Genomic DNA, 26,019 nt, shown 5'->3' on the forward strand with positions numbered 1-26,019 from the left:
TAAACCCGTAAATTTTATATATATTTTTATCAAAAACATTACATAAAATAGATGAATGTGCGCTCCTAATTTTTATATTAAATAAAATTGGTCTTATGTCAAATATTAATCAGGATACGTATTTTTTGTTTTGAAAGGAGATTTGTAGAGAACTTTGCAAACTACTTTATAGAAAAAAATGGTCAACATCAAGGAATCTTAAGTTGTATGTTGTATTCCTTTGCGCGAGGTGTTAGCCGCCAGTCACGCCACGGGGCGCCACTATCGCAAGCTTTTACACGATCGGAGATAGATATCCATTTCAGAAACACAAATAACATAAACGACACTGAGAACACAGCCTCCTAAACTTCTCTAAAATAAATTCCGATTCGGCATCGAATAACGTCGTCTGGTCGGTGGAAATAAAACTCATATGCTGGTTTCTTCCATCTCCGACAGATCGAATCCGTACGGAAAAATATTCCCATAGACGCAACTAAAGCTCTTGTAAATGCTTAACTCGTTTCGCATCTAGATTACTGTGATGAAAATATACGCAAATCTCCCAAAATACCAAACTAATAAACTTCGATCGGTTTTCAATGCAGCAGCAAGGCTTCATCACAACATCTTCGAGACTTGCACTAGTGAAAAAGCCCAGAGATAATAAAATATAAGCTTTGCTGGGCAGTGTTCAAATTCCTTCATGAAATGGCTCCAAGATACCTATCAGACCTTTGTGTTAGGGAAAATACATGTCAAAGAAAATCTACTCTTAGGTCAGCATTTGATTCAGGAAGAGGAAAACTTGTCGAAATCCGGCGCTCCTCAAACACTAGATTCGGAGATCGTGCTTTTGCCGTTGCTGGCCCCTCTGCCGGAACCAATTGCCTTCAAACTTACGAATCATCGGCAGTCCCAGTCAGTTCAGATCCCAACTACAAGCTCACTTCTGTTGATTATCATACCCTCAATTATTTTCAATTAGAATATATAATATGTCACTTTAGCTTAGTTCCAATGATAAGAGAGTTATGGAAGATTTCCGGTTTACTTATCGCCAACGGATCAATCGGCAGAACTGACCGAGAAGGAGCAAAAGAGAACTTAAGACATTTCACGCGGGGTAATTTTAGAAATTCGAAACTTTGAAAAATCATAGCGCTAATAATACATACGGTACATATTTTTTTTTTCAATCACAGAACTTCATAATTTGATGCTCTAATTTTTATAGCGCGTAAGAAACATTTTTATATTAAATTTTCCGCAGGGCTGAACTTTCTCATTGCTAAAAAATATTATGTAGGTACTGAATAAAATTAACCCCATTTCCGGGCGGATGAAAAATACAATTCTGCGTGTGAAATCGAACCAGAATCCTGCATGAGCGTTTTTAACTCGATGGCTACTCTCCCGTAGGTAAAAATCGGTAAACTGGTTAAATAGTGGCTGGCGCATCTGTCTGCCATACTTGAGGTTCCGGGTTTGATTCCTAGAAGGTGGACATGAAATGATGATTTTACATTACAGTATTTCATTGTTTCTTAACTGACACCTGAAGCGTAAGACTGATTGAAAATGATCCAAATATGCATTGGTACACAAATCGCAGCGTATCTTGATCATTTTTGTTACATGAAGGTAAGATGATCAGTCTCACGTTTCTGGTGTCAGTCCTGGGACTGTGAAATATTTCAGTGTAAAAATAGTATACTTAAATGAATAGTTTTTATTTTATTAATCAATACATTTTCATAAATGGTACATGTTTTTTTATTCCAATACAAATCTACTTTTATACATCTAGTAAATGTTATAACCGTAACTCTCCAAATAAAGAGACTAGCCCTTGTGCTTGGAGAGTGACTTACCGTTATTTATTTATTAGAATTTATATCATTTTGAAAATACGAGTACACGAGAAAAAATAAAACTCATGGGAAATAAAAAAATAAAGAGAAAATAATAAAACTTAATACTAATTCAAATAAAATGCTGTTTTTACACGGATTTAAAATAATTATTTATATTTACTTGGAATTTATTTATTAATATATTAGTTTAAATAGTTTTTAGTTCATTAGGGAGATTATTGTAATTTTTGATATCTTTGAAGACGAAGCTATTTTGACCATCACTTGTGTGGAATATATATACTTGTGTGGTTTACAAAACTAAATCAGATAATTTTATATATTAATTTACTTGATAGTTTTTTTTATGTCGCGACTTCTTGGAAAATTCCGTGTTAAGTCGGGACTCTTCTATACTAAAAACAATACATTTATGAATATTATGACACATCAATATACAAAACACATAATAATATTTTTTACATCTCAAGAGATACAATACAGATAAGTTATTTAATTCAACATGGTGTGGCAAAGTTAAGATCATGTCTCTAAAAATGTAATTTATTTCTTTAATAATTGAATTTCGTAGTTAATTTTAAAAATATTTTTTTTATTATTCAATAAAATAATAAGAGTAATTAATTTGTTATAACGCAGTCGGGTAGCGAAACGTTTGAGAGTCACTGGTCCGAAGAGTTTTTTTCTTTAATCTTTATTTTGCCGCTCTCTCATAGGTCTGTAGATGTCATTTCGCATATTGAATGTTGTATCGTTTTTCGTCTGATAGATTTTATTTGATTTATATTTGAAATGGTTTATGAAAGTAAGGATTCCTAAATATTTATTGCTCGTAGGATTGGACACAGACACTTAAATTTAATAGTTATTTCTTGTTTGGAAAGTGGGTGCTTTAAATTGGGCTATTTATGATTTTTGGCTAATCTAACCGTGACTTTTTATGAAAAGCTTTCACCGACAAACAAAAAAGAAAAAAATAATTAAATAACACTTAGAAATGTTTAGTTTTTTAAAAGTAAGAACTGAAGACCCGCAGCGAAGACACATAAATTTTCGGGAACAAACATACTTTTCATTTTATTTTCATAAAAACCTTTATACGAATTGTTTAAACCGGGGTGTTTAATATTTTTTTACGGCCACCAGGGGTGCTATTCTGAACCACTCACCCGGCACGAGAAAACAGTTTTTCTCGTGATTTTGTATGTAAATACGCGAGATAATAAGGCCGCGGGAGCGTTTGGAATACCAGCCTACGGCCGATTACAATGGGAAGTTAACATTTACCTTAAATTTTATCCACAAAGTTAAATTGAGTTTTCTGTGTGAAAAGTTCTAAACATGTTCAATTCTAGGTTACCGATGAAAATACTTTAAATGTTTATGCAAATATACTCATTTTCGTACAACAAATATCGGTTTTATTTATAGACAGTCGAAGTTTATAGTTGTTAACTTCCTATTGTAATCAGAGGGGCCCTGATTGCATTTTATGACGGTTTTTTTTTATTTGAAGTAATTTATTTGTTAGAAAGTTTATGTTTTTGAGAATTTCAAAATTTTCGGCATGTTCTTTGATGCGCCTGAATTACTGAGATCTATAAAATTAAATATTCCAAACAAGAAATCTAAGACAAAATGTACAGAGGTAATACAACAAACATTCAGCACTTTTCAAACGCCACATTATCTGCGTATGTCAGAGGCGAATCGTATATATAAGCGATTATGCGCAGCTTATCATTATATTTGACTATCCATAATAATGTTTTGCGGTAACTTTATTTACACAAAAACAAACAAATAATTACTTTTTCTTATAAATCATTGCCACCAATTGTATTTTTCTCCAAATAAAAATAAACATATTAATAAAGCGCGCCTAGTGCCAGCAATGTGCCAAGGAACTAGTCGATTACTCCAGCTTATTTCTTCATACAATTAAGTGTACAATATTTTGAACATCTTAAACCCAGTGGCGGGATTTTTCTCCTGCAGATTACAGAAATTCTTTGAAGATTCTCGATTTGGAAAACAGTATTTCAAACATTATTTCTTAAGGACTATTTTTCTTTGAGATGATACTTTATCACTTTATATGACTCGCAACACATGTGGCGCTCGGCGCGGCCGTTTTTGGCATTATTCATTTTTAGAATAAATCGACCAGTTGACATTTCAATCGTAATGAGAATACCTCATACTGACCGAATTCACTGTGCTATTTTTTATAAACGTTTACATAAGTTATGTATTAAATTAATGGATAATACAGCAATACAACAACAACAATAACAACAAATACAATATAATATATCACTAAGTTACGTCGTTTGAGTTGATTTCATAGATGAGAGTTGTTGTATCACACAGAACCACAATAAAAATAGCTATTTGTGGTATATATCTAAATCATTTGAATAAATCCGTAGCATGTGACAACAAAATAAATTGTTTTAATTGAATTACAAATTAGAACCTTCAATTAGATTTTTTTATCTATATAATCACTATGCAAAGCGCCCTTGAGGTATTACATTACGAAAATGGCGCTATATAAGTTATCCATAAAAAAGAAATAAAATAATATCACCTGCATTATAAATTATGTACCTACTATGTAGGTATAAATAAATGCTATTTTTTTGTAGTTCACCTGTAAAAAAAATCACCGTTTGCCACTGGCGTTTGTAGTATCATAGATATTATATTATATAGATAAATATAGGTAGAAATAATTTACATTGCATTGCAAAAAAACTGTACCTACAAAGCAAAAATATGGATGTCACATCGCATCGATCGTCTTCATGAAAGTAATAAATATATATCGCACCATTGAAATGACCAATTAATCAAAAACGCAACAAGCCCATTTTAGCCGTGTACCAATCCTTCAATTGAGATCAAATGTTTCTTGGATTTTTTTCTTTCGTCGAAATTTAATAAAGCTAATCTAATAAAAATATATAAAAAGTGTAAGACGAGATTACTAATGCTAAAGGGTGATAAAAGTGAGGGCGGAATCTTATACCTTACATAAAAAAATATTCTACACATATTAAGTATGGCCAATACACATAGGTATTCCATAGAGAAATGTGATACTATTCTTCATAATTTGTGGTTTGGTACTCACGCCCATAGACAATGCATTCCTTTTTTACTCCCTCGCAACTCTCAGTTTTCCAAAAGAAGAAGATCGCTACCTTTTCAAACTCATGAAGGAATAAGGATCATTGATCACGAAGAAAAAAATGCCCCTTGATTATAATATTGTTGTAAGAAACATTATAATTACCTGATATTAGATTTTACTAACGATATCTACATCCTTTACTTACATTAAGTTAACTCTAAGGTTACAAAATCAACATACAAAATACAACAATAGATAAAAATAGTGGTAGTGTTGTGGGCTCACGAATCAAAGGTCCGAGGTTCAAATTCCACTCTTCCCATTTTGTCAACGTTATTTACGACTTTTAGGAAATTGCATAAGAACTAAAATACATTTCTTTTTTTAAAGATGTTTATATTAAATGAACACAAAATAAAAATAAGCGACAAAGAAGTAAGAACGATTTATTATTATAAAAATGATAAAAAATCCTCCTAAAAATATTACGAAATATGTGATTAACTTTATGCATTTAATTAGGGTTTTTTTTTTTGATTTACGGAAGAAATAAAGAAATCATTTTAAAAAAAAAAAGATTTTTGGCATTAATTTTATGTTTGAAAATAACTACCACAAATTTTAATTAATTTGATTATTCAGAGACGGGTTGTGGTTACGTGGTAGTGTTGCAGATTCATAAATCAGGGATCCGATCCCATTTTCTAACACGGTAATTTTTCGACTAAAATAACTACTACTAACATCAAGCCATTTCCGCGTAGGACCCGTAAACGTAGGCAGAGAGGATGGACCGCCACACACTTCTATCCTGACATACATTCCTAGCTACATTCATCTTGTCATACGTGCCCTTCGGATGTGTCTGCTTTTGACATGACCAGCAGTGCGATTTTAAACGCTCTCTAGGGGGAAAAGAAAGCGTTGCTAGCACGTTATTAGTACGTACATCGAACTGCTGACTTCAGATTTTGGTTTATCTGACCATTCAATGTTTTCCTTGGTCGTCTTCGTCCTACGTTACCATTCATCATTGCCAAAATATATGTTTTACCGTTTATTCGTCATCCATTCTTTCTATATGACCATATGTTTTTTGCTGAAGTAGATATATATTTTCTCACTTTAAACAAATTTAAAGAAAATGCTAGAACCCTAATTAAAAATTATAATTTAATCTAACTGTACCCACCTAATATTTTATTTATTTTGTACACTTTAATATTATAATTTTTTTCTCTTGTTTGAAAGAAGAAAAAAGGGAGGACTGATAGCTTCGTATTATTCCGTATGGATCCGCCGGCGAGAGGATTTTTAAGTCCGAGTAAACAAAAAACTTTTTACTTATTTTATTATTTCATTATTATTGTAATATTTTATTTATTTTTTACGTGTGGAATGATGCGGAGTGGCTATTTCAATATACGCTTTTTTTCTTCTTTTTTTGACATTGTATTTACCTAGTAATGTATAGAAAACTATAATTGGCCTATAAGTTTGGTTTATTTGTAAATATTTATGTTTTTGTTCTAATGGCATTTGTTTCCTTTTAATAAATAAAATAAAATAAATACCATCTTGGTGAGTAAAATAAGATGCCCCAAAAAATGTCATATTCGGGTAAATCGAAAGGATGCAATACATTTATTTTTAAATATATTATGTAATTATATAAACCTATAGCAAACACGTTGTTGAAAATAAATGTTTATACTACAATTTACGTTTACTCACGTACACTTAATAATAATAAAAAAAATGTAAACAAAAAAAAACATCGCATCTTTCACGAATAATTTAATTAGACGTCAAAACGATTCATCAAAAATAAATACAACCTGAAAATAAAATACTTAAAGTAGATACGAAGTAAACGAAAAATTACTGAAGTGAATGAAAGATTACTAATACAGGAACTCAAAGTTCGCTGCCGAAAGAGCTTTCGGCTGAATAATATGTTAGAAAAAGCATTGTTCAAAAGCGTTACACTGCACAGATACGTACCTATACCATAGTATTATTTGTTGAGAAACTTGCAAACTGTTACAATATCAGAGAACATCAAAGAAAAAACTACGTAGCAATAAAATGCACATAAAGAGCATTCTCACAAAGCTGAGATGCGGATTCTTTGTCGTGTTGCATAAAGGTTTTTTTTTCCGTTTTTATGCAACCTGCTACCCGCGTGAATGTTGGTAGTCTCATTATACTTGACACAATGCCGAACATTGATAAGTCGTAAAAAAATTACGACCGTATAAATTTTAAGTTTTTGAATGTATGTATCTCATTTCTAGGTAGTATTATCTATTATTTGACAAAAGTTGACAATATAATTTACAAATTTATTAATCAACAATATTTTGAGTTTGTCCAAATTTTTGTAGGCAAGGACTGGATTAAATTGCCTGGGGAGCTGTTTATATCAACAAATTACAACAGAGATGAAGAACATTTAAGAGAAGGTAATATATTACACACTGTGTAACATTCGTGTAACATAAATGTTTCAGCTCTTTAACTTCACAAACATCAACAGATGAAGAATTGAAGGAATATAGATGTTCAAATATGGGCAGAATGGTAAATGTTACATAATGTGTAAACTGGTCACTTAAACCAGCCATTGACGGGTCATAAGCCCTGTAGATGCCTAGACTTCTATATTACCTTATCTTGAATGTTCTTCATCTCTGTTGTAATATGTTAAATTTATTAATTATATTTAAAGCATGTTATTAATTTAGCTAGCTACCCACTAAGTCTAGAGACTTTTCGATGAGATACAATGTTTTCAACTGGTTTGTTTTACATACCCACATAATATATTATAATACATTTATAAATTAGTAAAAATAATGCCTACCATGTTCGGGTTCGATTCCCGACATGGATGATACGAAATATTTATTTAAAAATCTGTTTTACACGAAAATATTTCATAGTCCCTGGACTGGTACCTGAAGTGTAAGACTGATCATCTTACCTTTAACCTGCAATGTAATAAACATTATCAAGATACACTGTACTAATGCAGAGCCCTGTGTACCATTTGGCGTAGAAAATGAATAATTAATTAAATTTATTTAATAAAGTCTACGATGTATGCAAGAAAAGCGATTTGCTTATGAATGTTAATAAATCGAAAGTGATGGTTTTTGAAAGGGATGAAAATATAACTAAATGTGAGATTAGCGTGAACGGAGATATTCTGAATCAGGTAGAAGAATTTTTGTGCCTGGGAAGTATGTTTACTAGGGACGGAAAGGCCGAGAAAGATATTGAAAGGAGGGTGAGTGCCGCGAACAGGGTGAGTGGTGCACTAAAATTTACTTTAGCAAACAAATGTTTATCGCAGGAGGCTAAACTAGCAGTTCACAACGGAGCTCTAGTTCCAACTCTAATGTATGGGAGCGAAGTATGGAATTGGAAAAATGATGATGAAAGTAGGTTGAATGCTGTCGAAATGCGATCCCTCAGGCGAATGTGTGGTAAAACGATGTATGATAGGTGCACAAATGTCGAGATCCGTGAAGTGTGTAAGGCTGAGACATGCATTATTGAAAGAATCAAGAAAGGGGTGCTGCGTTGGTTTGGACATGTAGAGCAAATGGACAGCGAAAAAACGGCTAAAAGGATCTACGATGCAAATGTTGATGGATGCAGAAAACGAAGAAGACCGAGAAAGACATGGCACGATCAAGTCCATCAAATACTTGAAGATGGACATGTCAAAAGTAGGAATAATCGGCGTGCGTGCATGAGAAGATGTATGAATGTAGAGGAAGCGAGGTCTGTATGCCAAGATAGAGTGTTATGGCGTTTTATCATCTCTGCCTACCCCTACGGGGAAACGGCGTGATGGTTTGTTTGTTTGTATCAACATTTCCTTTAAGGTGCTACTGGGCTTTAAGTAAAGCCCGCTAAGTAGCTATTTCTTTAGTTTTTTTTTCTCATTTGAAGATTAACCGTGTGAATAATGGTTAAAACACCTACTTTTATAACTCTTAAAAGACTGTGGTAAATAATCCCTTTGCGCGTGGTGATGTAACATCGTGTTACCACAAGCAAAAGACGGAATATTCTAAAGTTCTGACATTTGAAAAAAAAAAACACGGAGACATACAGTTTAATAATTATTTTTTCATAATTAATAAAAATAAAAATATTATTTCGTCCTGTTATGGCAAAAAATTAATAAATCATCGCCGCTCATAATTCACGCGTGCGTCCCCCTCACTGTCGATAACCGACTGAATTTGTTTCACACAACACCGGCTACGGCGGCTACAGGACAGCGTCTCTGTCTTCCTTGTTATGTGTTTTATCGTCGTGCTCTCTCTAATACAGATGTATTCCTGAATTTGCGGACATCATTCTTCGGGAAGCGAAATTAAATATTTTTTGTATTAAAATCCAGCATAGTTATACAAATTTTACTTTCCAAATCCGGTGCGAAAATGTCAATTTGAAGATTACAAAAAACATAGCTTCATCATTTAAAAAAAAGAGAGATTTATCAAGTCTTGTATCTATGTCGATTAGTTTGACATCGCCAAAAAGAGATAAATATCAACGGTGAAAGGCAAACGTTCCTGAACGAAAAGTAAACAACTTTACAGAAGAGACAAATAAAGTTTTTTTTTTAATTAATAAAAAACCTTATGCTTTAAAATTTATTTAAACTATTGAGGAATCACGCCAAAATAAAAGGTTCCTATCTATGAGATCGTATTACATTTTTTTTTAAAAGAAAAAAATATTTAATTGGCTCTTCTGTAAAGCTGCTACATGTCGCTTAGGAACGTTTGCCTTTCCACCTATAATATGTAGAGTTATAATAATTTTGGGTAGTAAATAAGTTAAATTTAGAACCTTATGCATGGTAGGTGGCCGAGTTAATCACTGCTAAATAGGTATTACAAAAAAGACGCTATGTAATTTATATAATAATTGAAGGCTATCTGGATGTATGATATACCAACTATGGAGTGTAGATGGAATAATAATGAATAGTTATATAGAGACCTGTCTTCTGTCTTCCCTTTCAATCAAAACAGGATTACATAATAATTTATTTTAATGCTTATTGCCAATTTTTGTATGTATAGCTATTTTTTGTCGCTTGTACACATAGAATTAAGTCTAAATTCTACGTGTTTTCACAATTTTATTTTGATTCCCGAAAAATAATATAAATTTATAAATAGCAAACATTATTTCCCTGGAAATTAAATGCCTTTTTTAAAAAAAAAACCCTTATTTCATCAGTTTTGAGGCACTGCAAAAATAAATTATTTCAATTTCACACTAAAAAAATATCACCAAATATTCATAAAAATATTTAAAATTATTTTTACATTTACATTTACAAAAATAACACATGTACATATATATCAGTAGGTAATAATAAAAAATAACATAAATAATACGCATACAATTGTAAGCAAACGAACTAACAGTTTTGTATTAAAAACGTAAAGGTGTAAGAACCAAAAAGCATGCTGTAATGAAAAATGAAACTTAACGTTACAAAATACAGATAAATGTGAGCACATTATTAGTTAATCCGGATAAATATATAAAGTAAAAAATAAAAAGGTTAAAATACAGATAAAAATAAAAAACTTTTTGTATTTATGTTACATATTAACAAATAATTAAAAATATATAGAACTTCAAAACAGGACTCAAACATTTTAAAAAAACTTCGGTTTTGATTGATTTATCGATGCAGCCAATGACGAAATAATGGGTAACCTTTCTACTTGCATTAACTGAAATATTAAAATATTTTTAAAATAAATGTTATTATATTATTTTATTATTCCCTTCCGCACCTAATTGTGCATAGGGCACTGCATTGGTACGCCAATCTCAGCATATCTTGATCATTTTTGTAACACGAAGGTAAGATGATCAGTCTCCCGCTTCAGGTACCAGTCCAGGGACTATAAGGGATTATATAAAATACATGTTACACGATCTTAATCAACAGGAAATGCCTTCTCTAAAAAATAGTCCGAAACACTTAAAAAAGTATTTGGAATTTAATCCATGAGAATCACCGTCATTTTGTTACTCGATACTACTAACATCACATTGCTTTGCTAATCTGAACATCTTTTCACGTTTGTCCTGTACTCACCACTACTACTACGGAGCCTATATCCTTTATCTACGTAGATACATACTTATACAATCATAATACAACCTTGCAAGCTCAGGTTAACTCCATTCAATCCTCCATTGCCAGGTTAATCTTATAAAAAAGATAGTATCATATTAATTTTGAAGTATTGCACGGGAAATAGGATGTAGATATCACATTCCGTTGATAAAAAATATCCCTTTAAAGTTTATGAAGGGCTTATAAGTTTGTAGGTTTTTATATTTTACTTATTAATTAATTAATTAAATTTATTTTATTTATTTATTTCATTTATTTTGTTTATTTTGTTTATTTTGTTTATTTTGTTTATTTTGTTTATTTTGTTTATTTTGTTTATTTTGTTTATTTTGTTGATTTTGTTTATTTTGTTTTCTGTTTATTTTGTTTATTTTGTTTATTTTGTTTATTTTGTTTTTTTGTTTATTTTGTTTATTTTGTTTATTTTGTATATATTTATTTTATTTATTTATTTATTCCAATATAAAATAGTTTACAAAACAAAACGTTTATTCAATAGGTACATTCAATACCACTGGGCCCACAGGCACGTAGGCACGTTTTGTAGTGTCAGTGTATTATTTATTTTATACATAATTGTACATACTTTCACATCAATTGATGTGTGAAAATTAAAAGAAATATGAAAAAAAGATTTTAAAACATACCTATATCAATAAAACGAGAAAAGACTTTCAAGAAACTAAAATTATATTCTGATATATGAAACATATTCCTCAGCTTCCTGTCTAGTCTTTTTAGCAATCCATCCATGGACTCGAGCTTTAAAAATATTGTCTTTCATTTTGTTCACCAATATGTCTTTGCTTAAAAAGTTGTATAGCTTAGGGGCCAGAAAAGTATAATGCCTTTGTCCGTAATTTGTTTTTTTCTTTGGGAGCAGATGTATTGTTTTTGTCTTAGTGATTTAATGCAAAGTATATTACAGATAAAAAACTATAGTATAAAAAACGTTCGAGTGGACAATGTGTGGACGAAAAGTGGAAAAAGAAGATTATTAATGAATATAAATGTCATTGCGTTGTTTTGCGCTTTATTCTTACCAAAATATGGGACAAGTAACAGAAACTTTCAAACAACAGTGCGCCTGTTACTTTTAAACCATAAAAAAGTAAATGAAATTATTTAAACCGTTTAAAAATGTATTAATTTGTGACTCGAAAGTGCCCAAATTTAACTATCTGGAACACTACCCCCCATAATAAATTACAACTGTGCTACTGAAAGTGAACTCATGTTTTTGTTAAATTCATAATCTATTATATTAGGTATTCCTACTTTCTAAGAACATACAAAATGATAAAACAATTCTTTTACCACCCTCATACGCGCATTTGTCTAATATTAACGTAAACATGTAAATTGAGCGAGAATGTTGCGTACCTATCATAAAACGAAACAATTCAGACCAAAATGGACACCAAGTCATTGAAACATTACGCACCATCCCTCGGTAACGGCACATGTGAACATCTTCCAGGAATCAGCGAGCAGCCTGTTAGCCACATGTCCGGGAGGTTCACTTAAAAAATTATCTACTCTGCTCAATGTTTATTTGTTGTAAAATTAATTTGTTTACGTTGCTAGAATTCCACTCGTCCATGCGCTTTATAGCTGCAAGACGTTTGGTAATCTTGCTTCAATATGTAAAATGTCACCAACGATAAAATACTTAAATTTTGTGAATGGGGGTGTAGAATTTAAACAGTCCACGCGCTCAGTAGCTGCAAGACTTGTAATCTATATTCTATTTTGAAAAGTGATTTTTTAAACAATAAATTAATATAATTCAAACACTAAACTTTATCGTCAAATTGAAACATAATGTAAATGAGTTAGATTACTTACCGTCCATGCGCTCTGTAGCTGCAAGACGTGCTGGGATATGATATTTATTTATTGTATAGCGCCCTTGAGGTGATTTTCACGAAAATGGTGCTAAATAAAATATCCAACTATGATAATGAGAATCAATAAAATCGGTGCGTATATTAATTAATTATGTATCGATTATATTTTGTATTACGTCTTTTTGTGAGAATTTTTTTTTGGCAACCAACCAAAATAACTAAATTAAATGAACAAGTTTTCAATTTAAGTAAATTACCTTGTTACTAATTACATTAATTACTTTTTTTGGGAACGTAAAGATTTTTGGGTGAAGTAACAAAGAGGGGAGAGAATCCTTAGGGTTGTAGGAAGGTCTTAAACGTCTTTTAATAAATACAAATAAGGAATACCTTCTTAACATTTCATTATTATTTCTTATATCGCAAAATTTATCTTCGTATGCGTTAGGCCATAACATATATAAAAAAACGAAACTAAAACTGAAATTGGTTAACTAAAACTATAAATCATGTTGTAAGAATTATCGAATGTAGCCAAAAATATTATTATTTTTCTAAGCTTCTGCTACTTAATCATAGATGGCGGTAACACTGCCTTTAAATTATACATTTTTACTTTTGTTTTTCAATGAATATATTAAACTAATATATTTTTGAAAGCATAGTTAAAATTTAGTACATCTATTACTGAAATACAATATAAATACGTAATTACCTTAGAACTCCGTTCCTCCGGACTCCAGTCATCGGGAGCAGGATAAATCGTTAGCAGGAAATAAAAATAAAAGAGATATTTAAATTCAATTGTGCAATTAACTGTAGTGGAGATATTTAAGTAAGTTTTTGATGTGTTTCCAATTTGCTGTATTATTTCAAAAGCAATTGAATCTAGCACTCCTTAATCCAGATAATTGGAGTTGAGTAAAAGTACAGTAAAAAAAAAAAAGTTGTGTTTTCAAGCGTTGTCTAGTAAGCGAAATAATTCAGTAGTATCTCACCTACATCAACAAAGGTTTCAGCTCTTTTACTTCCGACTCAAAACCAACAAATTGAAGAGTTATATACGGGTATTGAAATATAGACAGAAACATACACAGTTCGTAAAGCGATAACTTAAACCAGCCAATGACATGTCTTAAGCCTTGCAAACGCTTGAACTTTCATACAAATGTAATAATAGTAAGTTTTATCGATATTTTTTAAAGAAATATTCGTGTTTTTAGAATTTACCCAAATATTTAAATTTTAGAGTATTTTTATTTTATTCGTAAATGACTGTGATAGTAAATAGGAAACAAGTTATAGAAGAGCGAGCTTCGAATCTGGGACCTCCTGATCAGGAGTCCGCGACACTACTCTAGGGATCACGTCTTTATTATTATGCCAAATTAAAACAAATATAAAATAATAAGTACCCGTAACCTAATTTTGTTTATGAAAAAGTGTAAACTCATTTTTAGTAGGGTAGATAATTACTAAAAACTAATTTGATGACATCGACATGTCAAATGAATATAAAAAATCGTAACATTCTCTGCAAAAACTGTGGCATTATCTGCATTTTAAATACTTGTGATGAATTTAGGGCTTCGGTCTGTATAGAATGGTGTCGCTTTGTCACTGCTAAATCCCCGCTGCTACCTAACGCGGCATGGTATCCCAGTAAAGTACAGAAATAGATTTATGGTGGCCCGTCAAAGTAAAGAGATCATTGCTCATCATGTCTTTTCATTGTTCGGCTCAGCCAGGAACGATTGACAAGTCCGTTACGTCAAAAATACCCGCCATTGTCTATCGTTCGACTTTATCTATGGAAAGAAATACTAGCAATGCTTTTGTTGCTTTTCACTTGTTTCCGTGTACTTTTTTTGAATTTTTTACCCTATTCCCACGCCGGAGTAGGCACCCACCAAAAATAATAGTATTTTAAAACTAATAATGTACCTAATTACAAAAACAAACAATAACTCCACGTTTAATTAATCTAATTTAGAGCCCTTCGTGGAGTTTGCAGAAGTTCTAGGTATGATCGTAAAAATAATGTGATATTTATGAACGCTGGGTGTCATGTATTCTTTGCTCCAAAAAAAACATCCGCAGATTTTTTTCATTTCGGTAGGTTTCATTTGGACATGCATACGTAGGTTACTTAATAAATAATTTATCTGTCTACACTATAGAATACTAAACATTCATTATAATTATAGAACATTAATTTTTCACTGTACATTAATTTTTCATTTATTCTTTTAGGTTTTCTTTTTTCCTTATATTAAAATATTTATACTATGTATTTTTATTGCGTAAGTGCTGTAACGTAAAACTAATAAAATCATGTACCCATACCCACGCATAGGCTATGCCTAGGTAGATTTTTTCTTATTATTATTTTATTCTGTTTTACGTTATTTTATTTTTATTATATTTTATTTCATTAGAAAGCCAACAGACATTTTTAAATTTAAAAGATATAGTTATACTATAAATACATATCATAAAGTCCAATTACAGGCTTCCACATAATATTATTAAAGTAAATGTTGTCACATTAAAATTATACATTACATAAAATAACTAATCATGCACAACTTATATTACTAATAATTTTAATGTAATACATATTATTAAAACATATTATTAAGAATAAATCTATACAGTGAACATTTATTATGTGCCTAAATACAGAACTGCACATAACCTGCATAATATAGGCTGCGGATTTAAAGCACAACATCATAATTTGTTTTTTTTTTTGTAGATTTAATTTTCAAAGGAAGTTAAAGATGTGTTGTTAATATCAAAACAATTTAAATGATGATTACACATATTGCAGGTTCTGTTTACAAATGAATTTTGAAAAGATTTAGTGGGACATCCAGAAATTTTAAATAGATATTGGTTTCTGGTCTGCGTTACTAGGACTCTAAAATTAATAAGTGACTGAATCTTAGGGCATCTTTGTGCTATGCAATGTGAGAAAAAATTACAATAAATATAAATTATAAGAAAATCTCCTATTCGTGAATATTATGAGATTTGTAGTGAAGAACTGGCTGTATGTTTGCTGAGTAACAAAAAGATCTCGCTGTTATTTATGAGGAAAAGGTTGAACCAAAAATCAAACAAAAAGTTTGGAACGCTCTGTTGTATGCAAGTCCTATGTTCTATGCTAAAGGGCTTCTCTAATGAATTGTTACTCTGAGGTCTACAAAAAAGTTAATATTCTATAAAAAAATTATCGTCTCGTGGATTATTTATCTAAAATCGTTATCAAATGAACAATTTTTGTTTTACAAAATAGTCCAAATAATGTTTCTATTTCTATACCATTCCTTTTTATTTTTCCTTTATCTTATCCGTATAAAATGAAGTATAGCACCCCTATCCGCACTCAAAATAATGCAAAGAGTACTGCATTGATACTCCGGTCGCAGCATTCATCATTTTTGCTACATGGAAGGTAAGGTGATCAGTCTTACGTTTGAGGTACCAGTCCAGGTACAGTGAAATATTTCGGTGTTAAACCACCTTTAAAACTAATATTTCACGTCGATTCTTCCAGGAATCGAACTCGAAACCTCAGGCATAGCAGGCGAATGTGCCAACAACTACATAACAAGGAGGACTCATTGCCAATCGATTTTCTTATTCAGGTATTTTATCTGAGATCAGCCATCGAGTCGAAAAAGCTTGTCCAGGATTCCAGTTTTATGTCACACCGATTTGTATGCTTCATTCGCCTGGATATATAAAAATGAAATAAAGCGTAGGGTACTGTAACGGTACACAACAATAGGGAAATATCACATACGATTACCGAAAAAAATTAAATGGATTAAGAATAATTGATTGTCTTTTCAAAATTAATATGGATAATGTGGAGAATTTTATTCATATTCAAAAATTATTTTTTTTAAATACGTCACTAGAAAAACGCGACATGTTTGGCTGGTGACGTCAAGATTCGTGACAATGTTCTAAACAAATTTGAATGGTCAGGAAAAATAAACATGAATCGTGACATATTAAGGGCGTGGCCAATGGAATTACCGTTTTTGCGGAAATTCAAAATTTCAAAAAAAAATTATTTTTTAAGCTAGGTAGGTACTAATAATTAGCAAAAAAATTTTTTTTACGGGACAGTATTTCATAGACATTTATTACTTAAAAAAATGTTTAAAAAAAACGTGATATTTCCCTATTGCAGCAGATTTCAATAATTTGTTTCATGGAAGCAATGTGATCATAACTCTACAAATTAATGCTAGTTTAGAGAAACTATAAACAAATGAATGAAATAAAATAGTGAAAACTTAAACAAGTATACTACGTACCTATGTCATGTCAACCTACTCGAGAAGAATCAAACTCCAAACATTATGTATGGTAGACAAATGAGCTAAATAAGTACCTTGTTTTATTGTTGACATTACATCGTATTCACTGCAGTTTGTGGTTACCTCCCGTATTATATGGGACTCGTTGCACATTATTCATTCAATATTATGTACTAATTAATTCTTCAAAGAAAATGCTTTTTTTCAGAACAAGGTTTTGAAATTTACCATACTTTTTATATACTCATACTCACCCTTTCATTTACACACGCACATAAACACACATTCCCATACAGACACAGAGACACATGAATACAAACGTCGCACACATACAATTATGTAAAAGCTTTTCTTTTTTTTTTCTTACTGTAGTTAAAAGTAGTTATCACGCGCCGTTGTTCTTGAACTTTGCAACAATGGTGATTGGACTCATAAAGGTAATAAACCAAAATCAGTGATCGAACATCCCATTTCCAAGCAAACAAAAACGATTTTTTCCGAGTACCTAAGCCTTATACATGACACGTAAGGCTACTAAATACAGGGGTCCAAATATATATTTAAAAAAAATAAAACTATTTTCTCATATCATCATCATTTCCTTTCCACACCTAATGGTGCATAGGGCACTGAACTGGTACACCGAGTATATCACGAAATTACGTCGTTTGAGTTGATTTCATGGAAGAGAGTTGTTGAATTACACAGAACCACAGAAAATGATCATTTTATAGTACATATTACTGACATTATATTATGTACCTTCTATGTCGGTTCAAGTACATGATATTTTTTATAGCTTACCTGTAAATAAAATCACCATTCGCTACTGCTAGGTAGGTAGTTGAAAAAAAATTAAGTACCTACTGTGTACTGTGTACCTTGTACCTCGTTTTTTTATTTATTTAACGAAGTTGTTGACAGTATCAAAAACAAGGTTAAGTAACTTCCTAATTTGTTTTATGTTCTTTTTGTTACCTGCGCTATTAGTACACGGTTGATCCACCATACAAGAGAGAAGAGAGTATGGAAGTACCTACCCGATGTTTCGTACTCCGATTTTCATCTCGGGGACTTGATTTTTTGTTCGGGACCAGATTTCTTCGAACCTACCCCCGTGCGTTATGGGGGCCCCGTCCCCCTCGACCCTGTCTCCGGTCCCCCGCCCCCTGCCCCCGGCCCCGCCCGGAGGTTGAGACGGTCGTTAGGATCCAAAGGCAGTTATTAAAAACGTCTTGAAGCGATAGGTGCGTCGTCTGTAATTAAATCCTCTCGCGCGCCATTCAGGTGATTCAATCGGAGATCGCGGTGATAGAAAATTTTCATAATTCCGTGCTACAATGCCAACATTTAAATTTAAATAATCATTTAAAAAAAAAAGTTAAGCACTATCACACGATGATGACATCATTTTGAGCTAAAATTAAATTATTAAATACTTGTGATTAGTAAAGAATAGTGTTATTGAGAATTTTTCCTTGTTTTTATAAAAAAATTGCTTTGTGCAAAATCGAAATATTTCAGTATTTTTTTGTGAAAAAACGGACCATTTGTACTTTCGTGTAATAACGTCATTTAACAAACATGATGGAGTGTATTGGGATGCCCCAACACTGTTACGGTATGCAGTACTCTCAACATCACCAGCAACATCAGGTGAGCAATCCATCTCAAATCTGTCAATATTTATTAAGAAATCTTAAAGCGCACATACTCGTAAACGCGAATCATTTACAAAACATGTTTTGTACGCAACTAAGGCCAGTAAACTGATTTCGCTACTTAACTTTGTAACATTGTTATGTAATATGTAATATTGTTATTCTGGGATATTCAAGTAATGTAGAATATATAAAACCGGGTTTCAAACATTCATACAATGCGAAAATAATGCCTGTTCTTCAATAATCACCTTGTTTTGAAAATCATGTTAATTAATTTCAACTTGAACATAAAATAAACTGAAAAAAGTGTTTTTCTCTCTAGATTTTCAGCAAGTTTTTTAATTTAAGACTTCCTATTTCAATTAATCATGATTATTTTCCATAACAAGCCAGGCGCTCTGATTTTCAGACGCAAGGGATTTAATTGTATAGTGATCTAATTATATAAATTTTACGCCTGGCCATTTGCTGATGATTTTATAATATATAACTCACTTATTTACACCAGTCCACACACTTTAATAACACAGTTTTATTGTAATGATGATTTTTAGATCTTTACTGTTTCTAATGATACTCGTATATATAGAGTTAGTAAACAAATGAAGAAGCATTTTGGTAACAGATTTATCATTTTGAACATTAATATCTTACACAAAAACATTTGTCACCAAAAAAACTTTGGCGAAAAAATCATAAAGGAACTTTTAAAAACATAATTCAAACAATTTTTTCTCGCAGGCAATATATATTTATGTAGTCTCCGAGTCGAGCCGTTTTTTAAATGAGGCAAGATTATTGGTCTTATTTTGAGATGCCATAATTATCTGTTTATTCTCATGAATTTTCCTTGAACAAGAGGATGAAAAATACAGTTCTGTGTGTGAAATAGAACCAGAGTCCTGAAGGAGTGTTTTCGACTTGATGACTACTTTCAGGTAAAAATCTTTAAAACGGAAATTGGATAGACAAGTCCGCTTGGGTGGTGTTTGCGGATGTAAAATATTAATTTTAAAATACAAATTTAAAAAAAATATATATACAACTAAAATGCAATATTTTACTGTTCACTTATGGCAATTGAAGCGTCAGACCGATTATTGATTACCTTATTTATATTCAGTACAAATTGATCCAGATACATTCACCACCCACAATCTACCACCGGGTGCGTATAGGGAAATCATGATGATGGTAATCAAGAATTACATTGAATTTAAACGGAGTTGTTTTAAAGCAAGAATTTTAACCAACATCAGCAAATGTTTTGATGTAATAAAATACGAATGAGAATTCAACACGGTATTTTCATCAATAATAATCATTAAAATCATTTAAAAAAAGTTATTTGAATTATTGCATAGTTTGGTACCTACATTTGCTTTAATTTTTTAATAAAATAGTGCAGGAGTGCAAAGTTTTAAATTATTTTATCCTTTAACTATGTAGAAGGTGTATCAAAATACCAGGGGCGAACCGTGTATAGAAGCGATTATGAGCAGCTTACCATTATATTTGACTAACCATAATAAGGTTTTATTGTAACTTTATTTACAGAAAAACAAATAAATAATTGACATTTATTTTAAATCATTTCCACCGTTTGTATTTTTATCCTAACATAAATATAAATTTTTATAAAGCGCGCCCAGCGCCTGCGGTGAGCCAAGAAACTAGCCGATTATTTCAGCTTATTTTTTCATACAAATAAGTTTACTATATTTTGAATGTATTAACCCCAGAGCGGGTTTTCCCTAGATTAAACATGCAGATTACACAAATTATTTTAAGATTCTTGATTTGGAAAACAGTATTTCAAACATTGTTTCTTAAGGACTATTTTTCATTGAGATGGTACTTTTGACATATGATCATAATTACTTTCATGCGTCATATTGCAGGACATATAGCGCTCCACGCGGCTGTTTTTAGCACTATTAATTACTAGAACAATGCGGCCAGTTGACATTTCAATTGAATACCTAATATCGACTGAATTCAAAGTGGTATTGATTATTTATTTTTTAATGAGTTATATATTAAAGTAATGGATAATATATCAATATAATATAATATATAACGAAGTTACATCGTTTGAGTTGATTTCATGGATGAGAGTTGTTGTATCACACAGAACCACAGAAAAATTTCAATTTATAGTATATATTACTTTCATTAGATTATGTACCTCCTATGTCTGTACAAATATATGATATTTTTTTATAGCTTACCTGTTAATACAATCACCATTCGCCACTGCTAGATACGAGGTACACACATTTTCATGGGATTAAATAATATTTAGACAGAAATTGAATGTATTAACAATTAGGTCATTTATAATGCTTACAAATTTTCCTTACCCGACTGTTAAAAATATATATAAGAAACAGGTAAGTCCGCTGGTACTCGGTACTTAGTACATGATTAATGTTAAAAATTTACATAATTTTACAATTAGCATTGTTTTAAATATTGCGAGAGCCATGGAGGAATGGGCACCTGAAACATCCGAGAATTTAAATAAAAAATATTATTAAATACGATTAATGTTCCGTATGACTAAATAAATAAAATCATTATATATTATATTTTTAAATAAACAAATCCCTGTAAATTTATGTAATTCTCATGCATTGTGTTTTAGTATAATAAAAGTGATGTTAAGTTTTGATTTATTTAAGATATAATTTCACCTTTAATTTTCCACCATTTTAAAGGTGTGTTTTTCAAATTAATGGTCTTATATACAAAGTCCACCTAGTGCTGTAGACTGTAGTGGTTACCGCGTTTGAATTCCAAGCACGAGTTCATCACGGGTTTGATTTCTGACGAGGTTGATATGAATTATTTATTTAAAATTCGATTTTCCTTAAAACAATTTTTTATAGTTCCTGGACTGATAATAATAAATAAAGCGCATAATAAAAAAAATATTCTCATTAAATAATTTATTGAAATAAGCTGCAACACAGTATTGTATTAAAAATACAAAATAAAATTTCGACATGAAATGCTTATTTGAAAGGGTGATTTATAATAATCGCTGTACTGGACCTGGATCGTCATGCTTTCAAAACAAGCAAAACAAAATGCCGTATGTAGAGATGATCCATATCACTCAGTCTATGCATACAGATCTCGCTTCCTGTTCATTCATACATCTCCTCATGCACGCACGCCGATTACTCCGACTTTTTACATGTCCATCTTCAAGTATTTGTTAGGTTTGGCCATGCCATATCTTTCTCGGTCGTCTTAATTTTTTGTATCCATCAACATTCGCATCGTAAATCATTTTAGCAGTTATTTCGCCGTCCTTTCGCTCTACACGTCGAAACCAAAACAGAACTCCTTTCTTGATTTTGTCGATAATGCTTATCTCAACTTTATATAATGCACCGATCCCGAGATTTGTGCACCTATCATAGTTTTACCACATATTCTCCCGAGCGATCGCATTTCGCCAATGTACCTATTAAATATTCAAAATACAACGCAATCGAAGTATCGATGTAGCGCATTATGTATGCGTGCGGTCAGGAAAATGACCATGAAAATAATATAAATATTACTTTTATTACGTTTTACTTATTGTTTGTGTCTTTCGCAGATGCCGTACATAAGCAGCATGGGGTGTTCCACTGTGTGCGAGACACCGACGGGGAGCTGGGCTCCCTGGCCCCCGCGCGGCGCGCCGCCGCCGCCCGCGCCGCTCACCCCCGCGCAGCAGCGCCGCTGCGCCCGCTGCCGCTGCCCCAACTGCCTCACGGAGGCCGCGGGGCTCTCCCCCGCCCTGCCCAAGGAGGGGAAGAGGGAGCACGTCTGTCACATCCCCGGCTGCGGGAAGATCTACGGGAAGACGTCGCACCTCAAGGCGCACCTGCGGTGGCACACGGGAGAACGCCCGTTCATCTGCAACTGGCTGTTCTGCGGGAAAAGATTCACCAGATCCGACGAACTACAAAGGCACTTACGCACGCACACGGGAGAGAAACGATTCGCTTGCACTCTATGCGCAAAACGTTTCATGCGATCTGATCACCTCGCGAAACACATCAAAACGCACGCGAGCACAACCCGGAAAAACAGAAAACAAAAGACTAAAGACACCGCGACGCATCCGGCGACGCCGACGCCGACACCGGAAATCCCAAGCGAGACAGACAGTTGCAGTACAGCGCCGGATCTGCAGCAAACTTATAAATTCCCAACCCCCGAGGCCTACGAATTTCATTCATCTTACATGGACGTCCCCAAAGCTACGAATGATTACACCGATAGATTAAGTTTGAGAGAGGCTCCCTGTTACGACAATAAGCCGACGTATTACCCCAACTACTACACGTACCCCAACGGGGTGAGTTATCAATGCGCCGCAAAAGAGAATTACAATATGTTCCAGCATCATTACATGATGACTCCGCCGCTAGCCATGGGACAGTGATTGCGAAATTTTCACCGAAAGACAATATTATTTTTAATAGATATATGGCGTATTAAATATGCATTCTAATCAGGGTAGATTGGCGTTATTTAATGTCGACTTCAGTGTTTTGTTCTTGGTCTCATAAATTGATTACGTTTGTATGTATAATGTTTTATGTTCGATTAGTAAATATAAAATATTATTGTAAATAGCTGTGCATATTTTTCTACATGATATTTTGTACCTATAAGTAAGCACGTGTGCTCTAAATAGTATATTTTGTAAGGTATATTTTTTACCAATGTTCGATTAATGTCTAGTTCATTAATGAAGGATTACCAGAAAATGAAATGAAATAGGTTTTAACTAAACTAACCATGTTATGTTCTGCAAAAATATAAATGTATTAACTTTTAAGTTGTATTTTTAAAATGCAACAACTTTTATTGTGCTTGGCTCATGTAAAAACATTATAATACACCGTTGTAACTAATTTTCCAAATTAAGTAACCTTAAGTTGTTTACATCATTTTGTGTATCCGCAACATAAAACATGTGTTTAGTTGTTTAATATAAATACCTGCATATTGAAACTTTTTTTGACTTTTTCTTTAAAAATTTCCGTAGAGGAAGAGTTAAAGTTTACTGTAAATTGCGAAATAACAATTTTGGATGATTTCAAGTTGATTATTTTTCGTCGGAAGTTATATTTTTTATAGTAATCGACACTTAATTTAACTAATTATATACATATGACTAAATAATGATATTTACCAATAGATGCCTTAACGAGTCCGAGTCATAAATAATTAAAAGCTAATATTTATTGTTCTTACTATAATATGATTAAAGTAGGCATGTGCGTACATATGGGCATTGTACATTGTATTTATATTTTTAACTGTTCGCATAGTGAATATTCCGTTGTTTAATTACTTTTCATACCGTTCTGTTAATTGTTAATTGCAGTTTCTGTTTAATTTGATGTTAATAAAATGGACGTGTAAAATCACGGGATCCGCTCCTCTGGTGATGAAACTGTTATTACAGCTTTAATGATAAATTTAATTAAAATTCCACATTCAGGGTAGGCACAAGCAGGTTTCGTACGTATTTATAACAAATCTCCAATTATATTATGATTTACATCATGTGATCCGAACAGATTGTACTTAATAAAGCAATTCAAAATTAAAAACTGATTTTATTTATCAAAGTGAATTTATATGTAATTAAAACTCCCGAGAAAGCGTGACACTAAATTTGTAGTTGCCTTCGGTCGATTCAAATATTCTATGAACTTTGCTTACGTGTGCGTAAGATGAAATTTTCATATAAAACATTAAAGTTTGAACACAACAAAAATGTATGTTTACTCGGTTCTCCGACAGGCACAAACACAACGCAAACATTCGAAGACACTGTACCTACGTGTAAGATCAACAATATCATAGTTATTTAATAATATCTACCATTTATCCAATAATTAAGCACATCAAATATATTTTTCAAATGCATTAAAAATATTAGCAAAAATATGTGGGTACTTTTACACAACGGTCATATTAATACACTGTAGATCTTTGGTTTACATCTAATTAATTATACAAACATGAATTAAGATAATTAAAATTTTAACCCGCTAAAAATTAAAATATCCATTACTAATTAACCATTTTATATTTGCCAATAATATGAAATCAGGAATTATCTCTAGCTGGATAAGATAGATATAAAAAAACACCTACCTTTACATACGGGTTATCAAATAATGAATATTTTTATTGACACCTGTCAGGTTTGCGTCTCGGCTATGAAGCCGGTGTCGCCGCCTGGCGGGCGGAGGAGAAACCAGCGGTCCCATTAAGTAGGCGGGTCCCTCTCTCCCGCCCCCGCGGCCTCCCGCGGCCCCCTGTCCTCTCGATACCTCCTCCAGCTGAGCGACAAGTGCCGCACTCGTACGCGAATAACATCGCGCGTGCCACTCCGTACGACTCCAGGCCGAAGACAATCTAAACAAGAAAAACATCGATACACCTCCCCGCGAGATCGAACGCGATTCAAATTTTCAAATCGAGTGTGGCACTCGTGAAAAAATCCCGCGGTATGGCGGAGTCAAGTCGCCGGGATTTAATACAATCAAGACGAAAATTCGAGTTGAGATTGTGACAACGCGCGCGAAGTGAAGTCGATCTTATCAGGTGCTTAATTTATCGCCGGCACTTCGAAATTCGAGTCGGAAGGCGTACTGGTAACATCGGGATTTATCGTTCGCTCTCGTCCGGTTTACAGTTCGATTATTTTTTTTCTAGTCGGCTTATCAGCCGCATGGGCGGGAAAACGAATTAATTCGTTTGAAATTTGAACTGTTTTTGTGAACATTTTAATAGGAATATACCAAACACAAACTGTCTACTAAACTTATGAAAAGTACCCTTAAACGAATTTTATGTCAGAACTTTCGTTGCTAAGACCTACTGAATTTGAACAAAAATAATTGAAATATTTTTTTTAGTGACAGTGGGGCTGGATCTTAATTATTTTTTGAAGT

The 26,019-nt window shown here is 32.4% G+C and overlaps 1 protein-coding gene across 1 annotated transcript; it reads left to right on the forward strand.

The window, feature by feature from the left end:
- The first annotated feature begins 18,671 nt into the window (after positions 1–18,671).
- On the forward strand, positions 18,672–23,920 carry LOC148280997 (uncharacterized). Its single transcript, XM_088227481.1, has 2 exons — positions 18,672–19,031; positions 22,653–23,920. The coding sequence occupies exons 1-2, from the start codon at positions 18,960–18,962 to the stop codon at positions 23,484–23,486; spliced, it is 906 nt and encodes a 301-aa protein (XP_088083607.1). The 5' UTR covers positions 18,672–18,959; the 3' UTR covers positions 23,487–23,920.
- The last annotated feature ends 2,099 nt before the right edge of the window (positions 23,921–26,019 follow it).

This window comes from Micrasema longulum, unplaced genomic scaffold (genome assembly GCF_059751315.1).
Source record: "Micrasema longulum isolate JH-2025_06_02 unplaced genomic scaffold, ASM5975131v1 h1tg000508l, whole genome shotgun sequence".
Classification (NCBI taxonomy): domain Eukaryota; kingdom Metazoa; phylum Arthropoda; class Insecta; order Trichoptera; family Brachycentridae; genus Micrasema; species Micrasema longulum.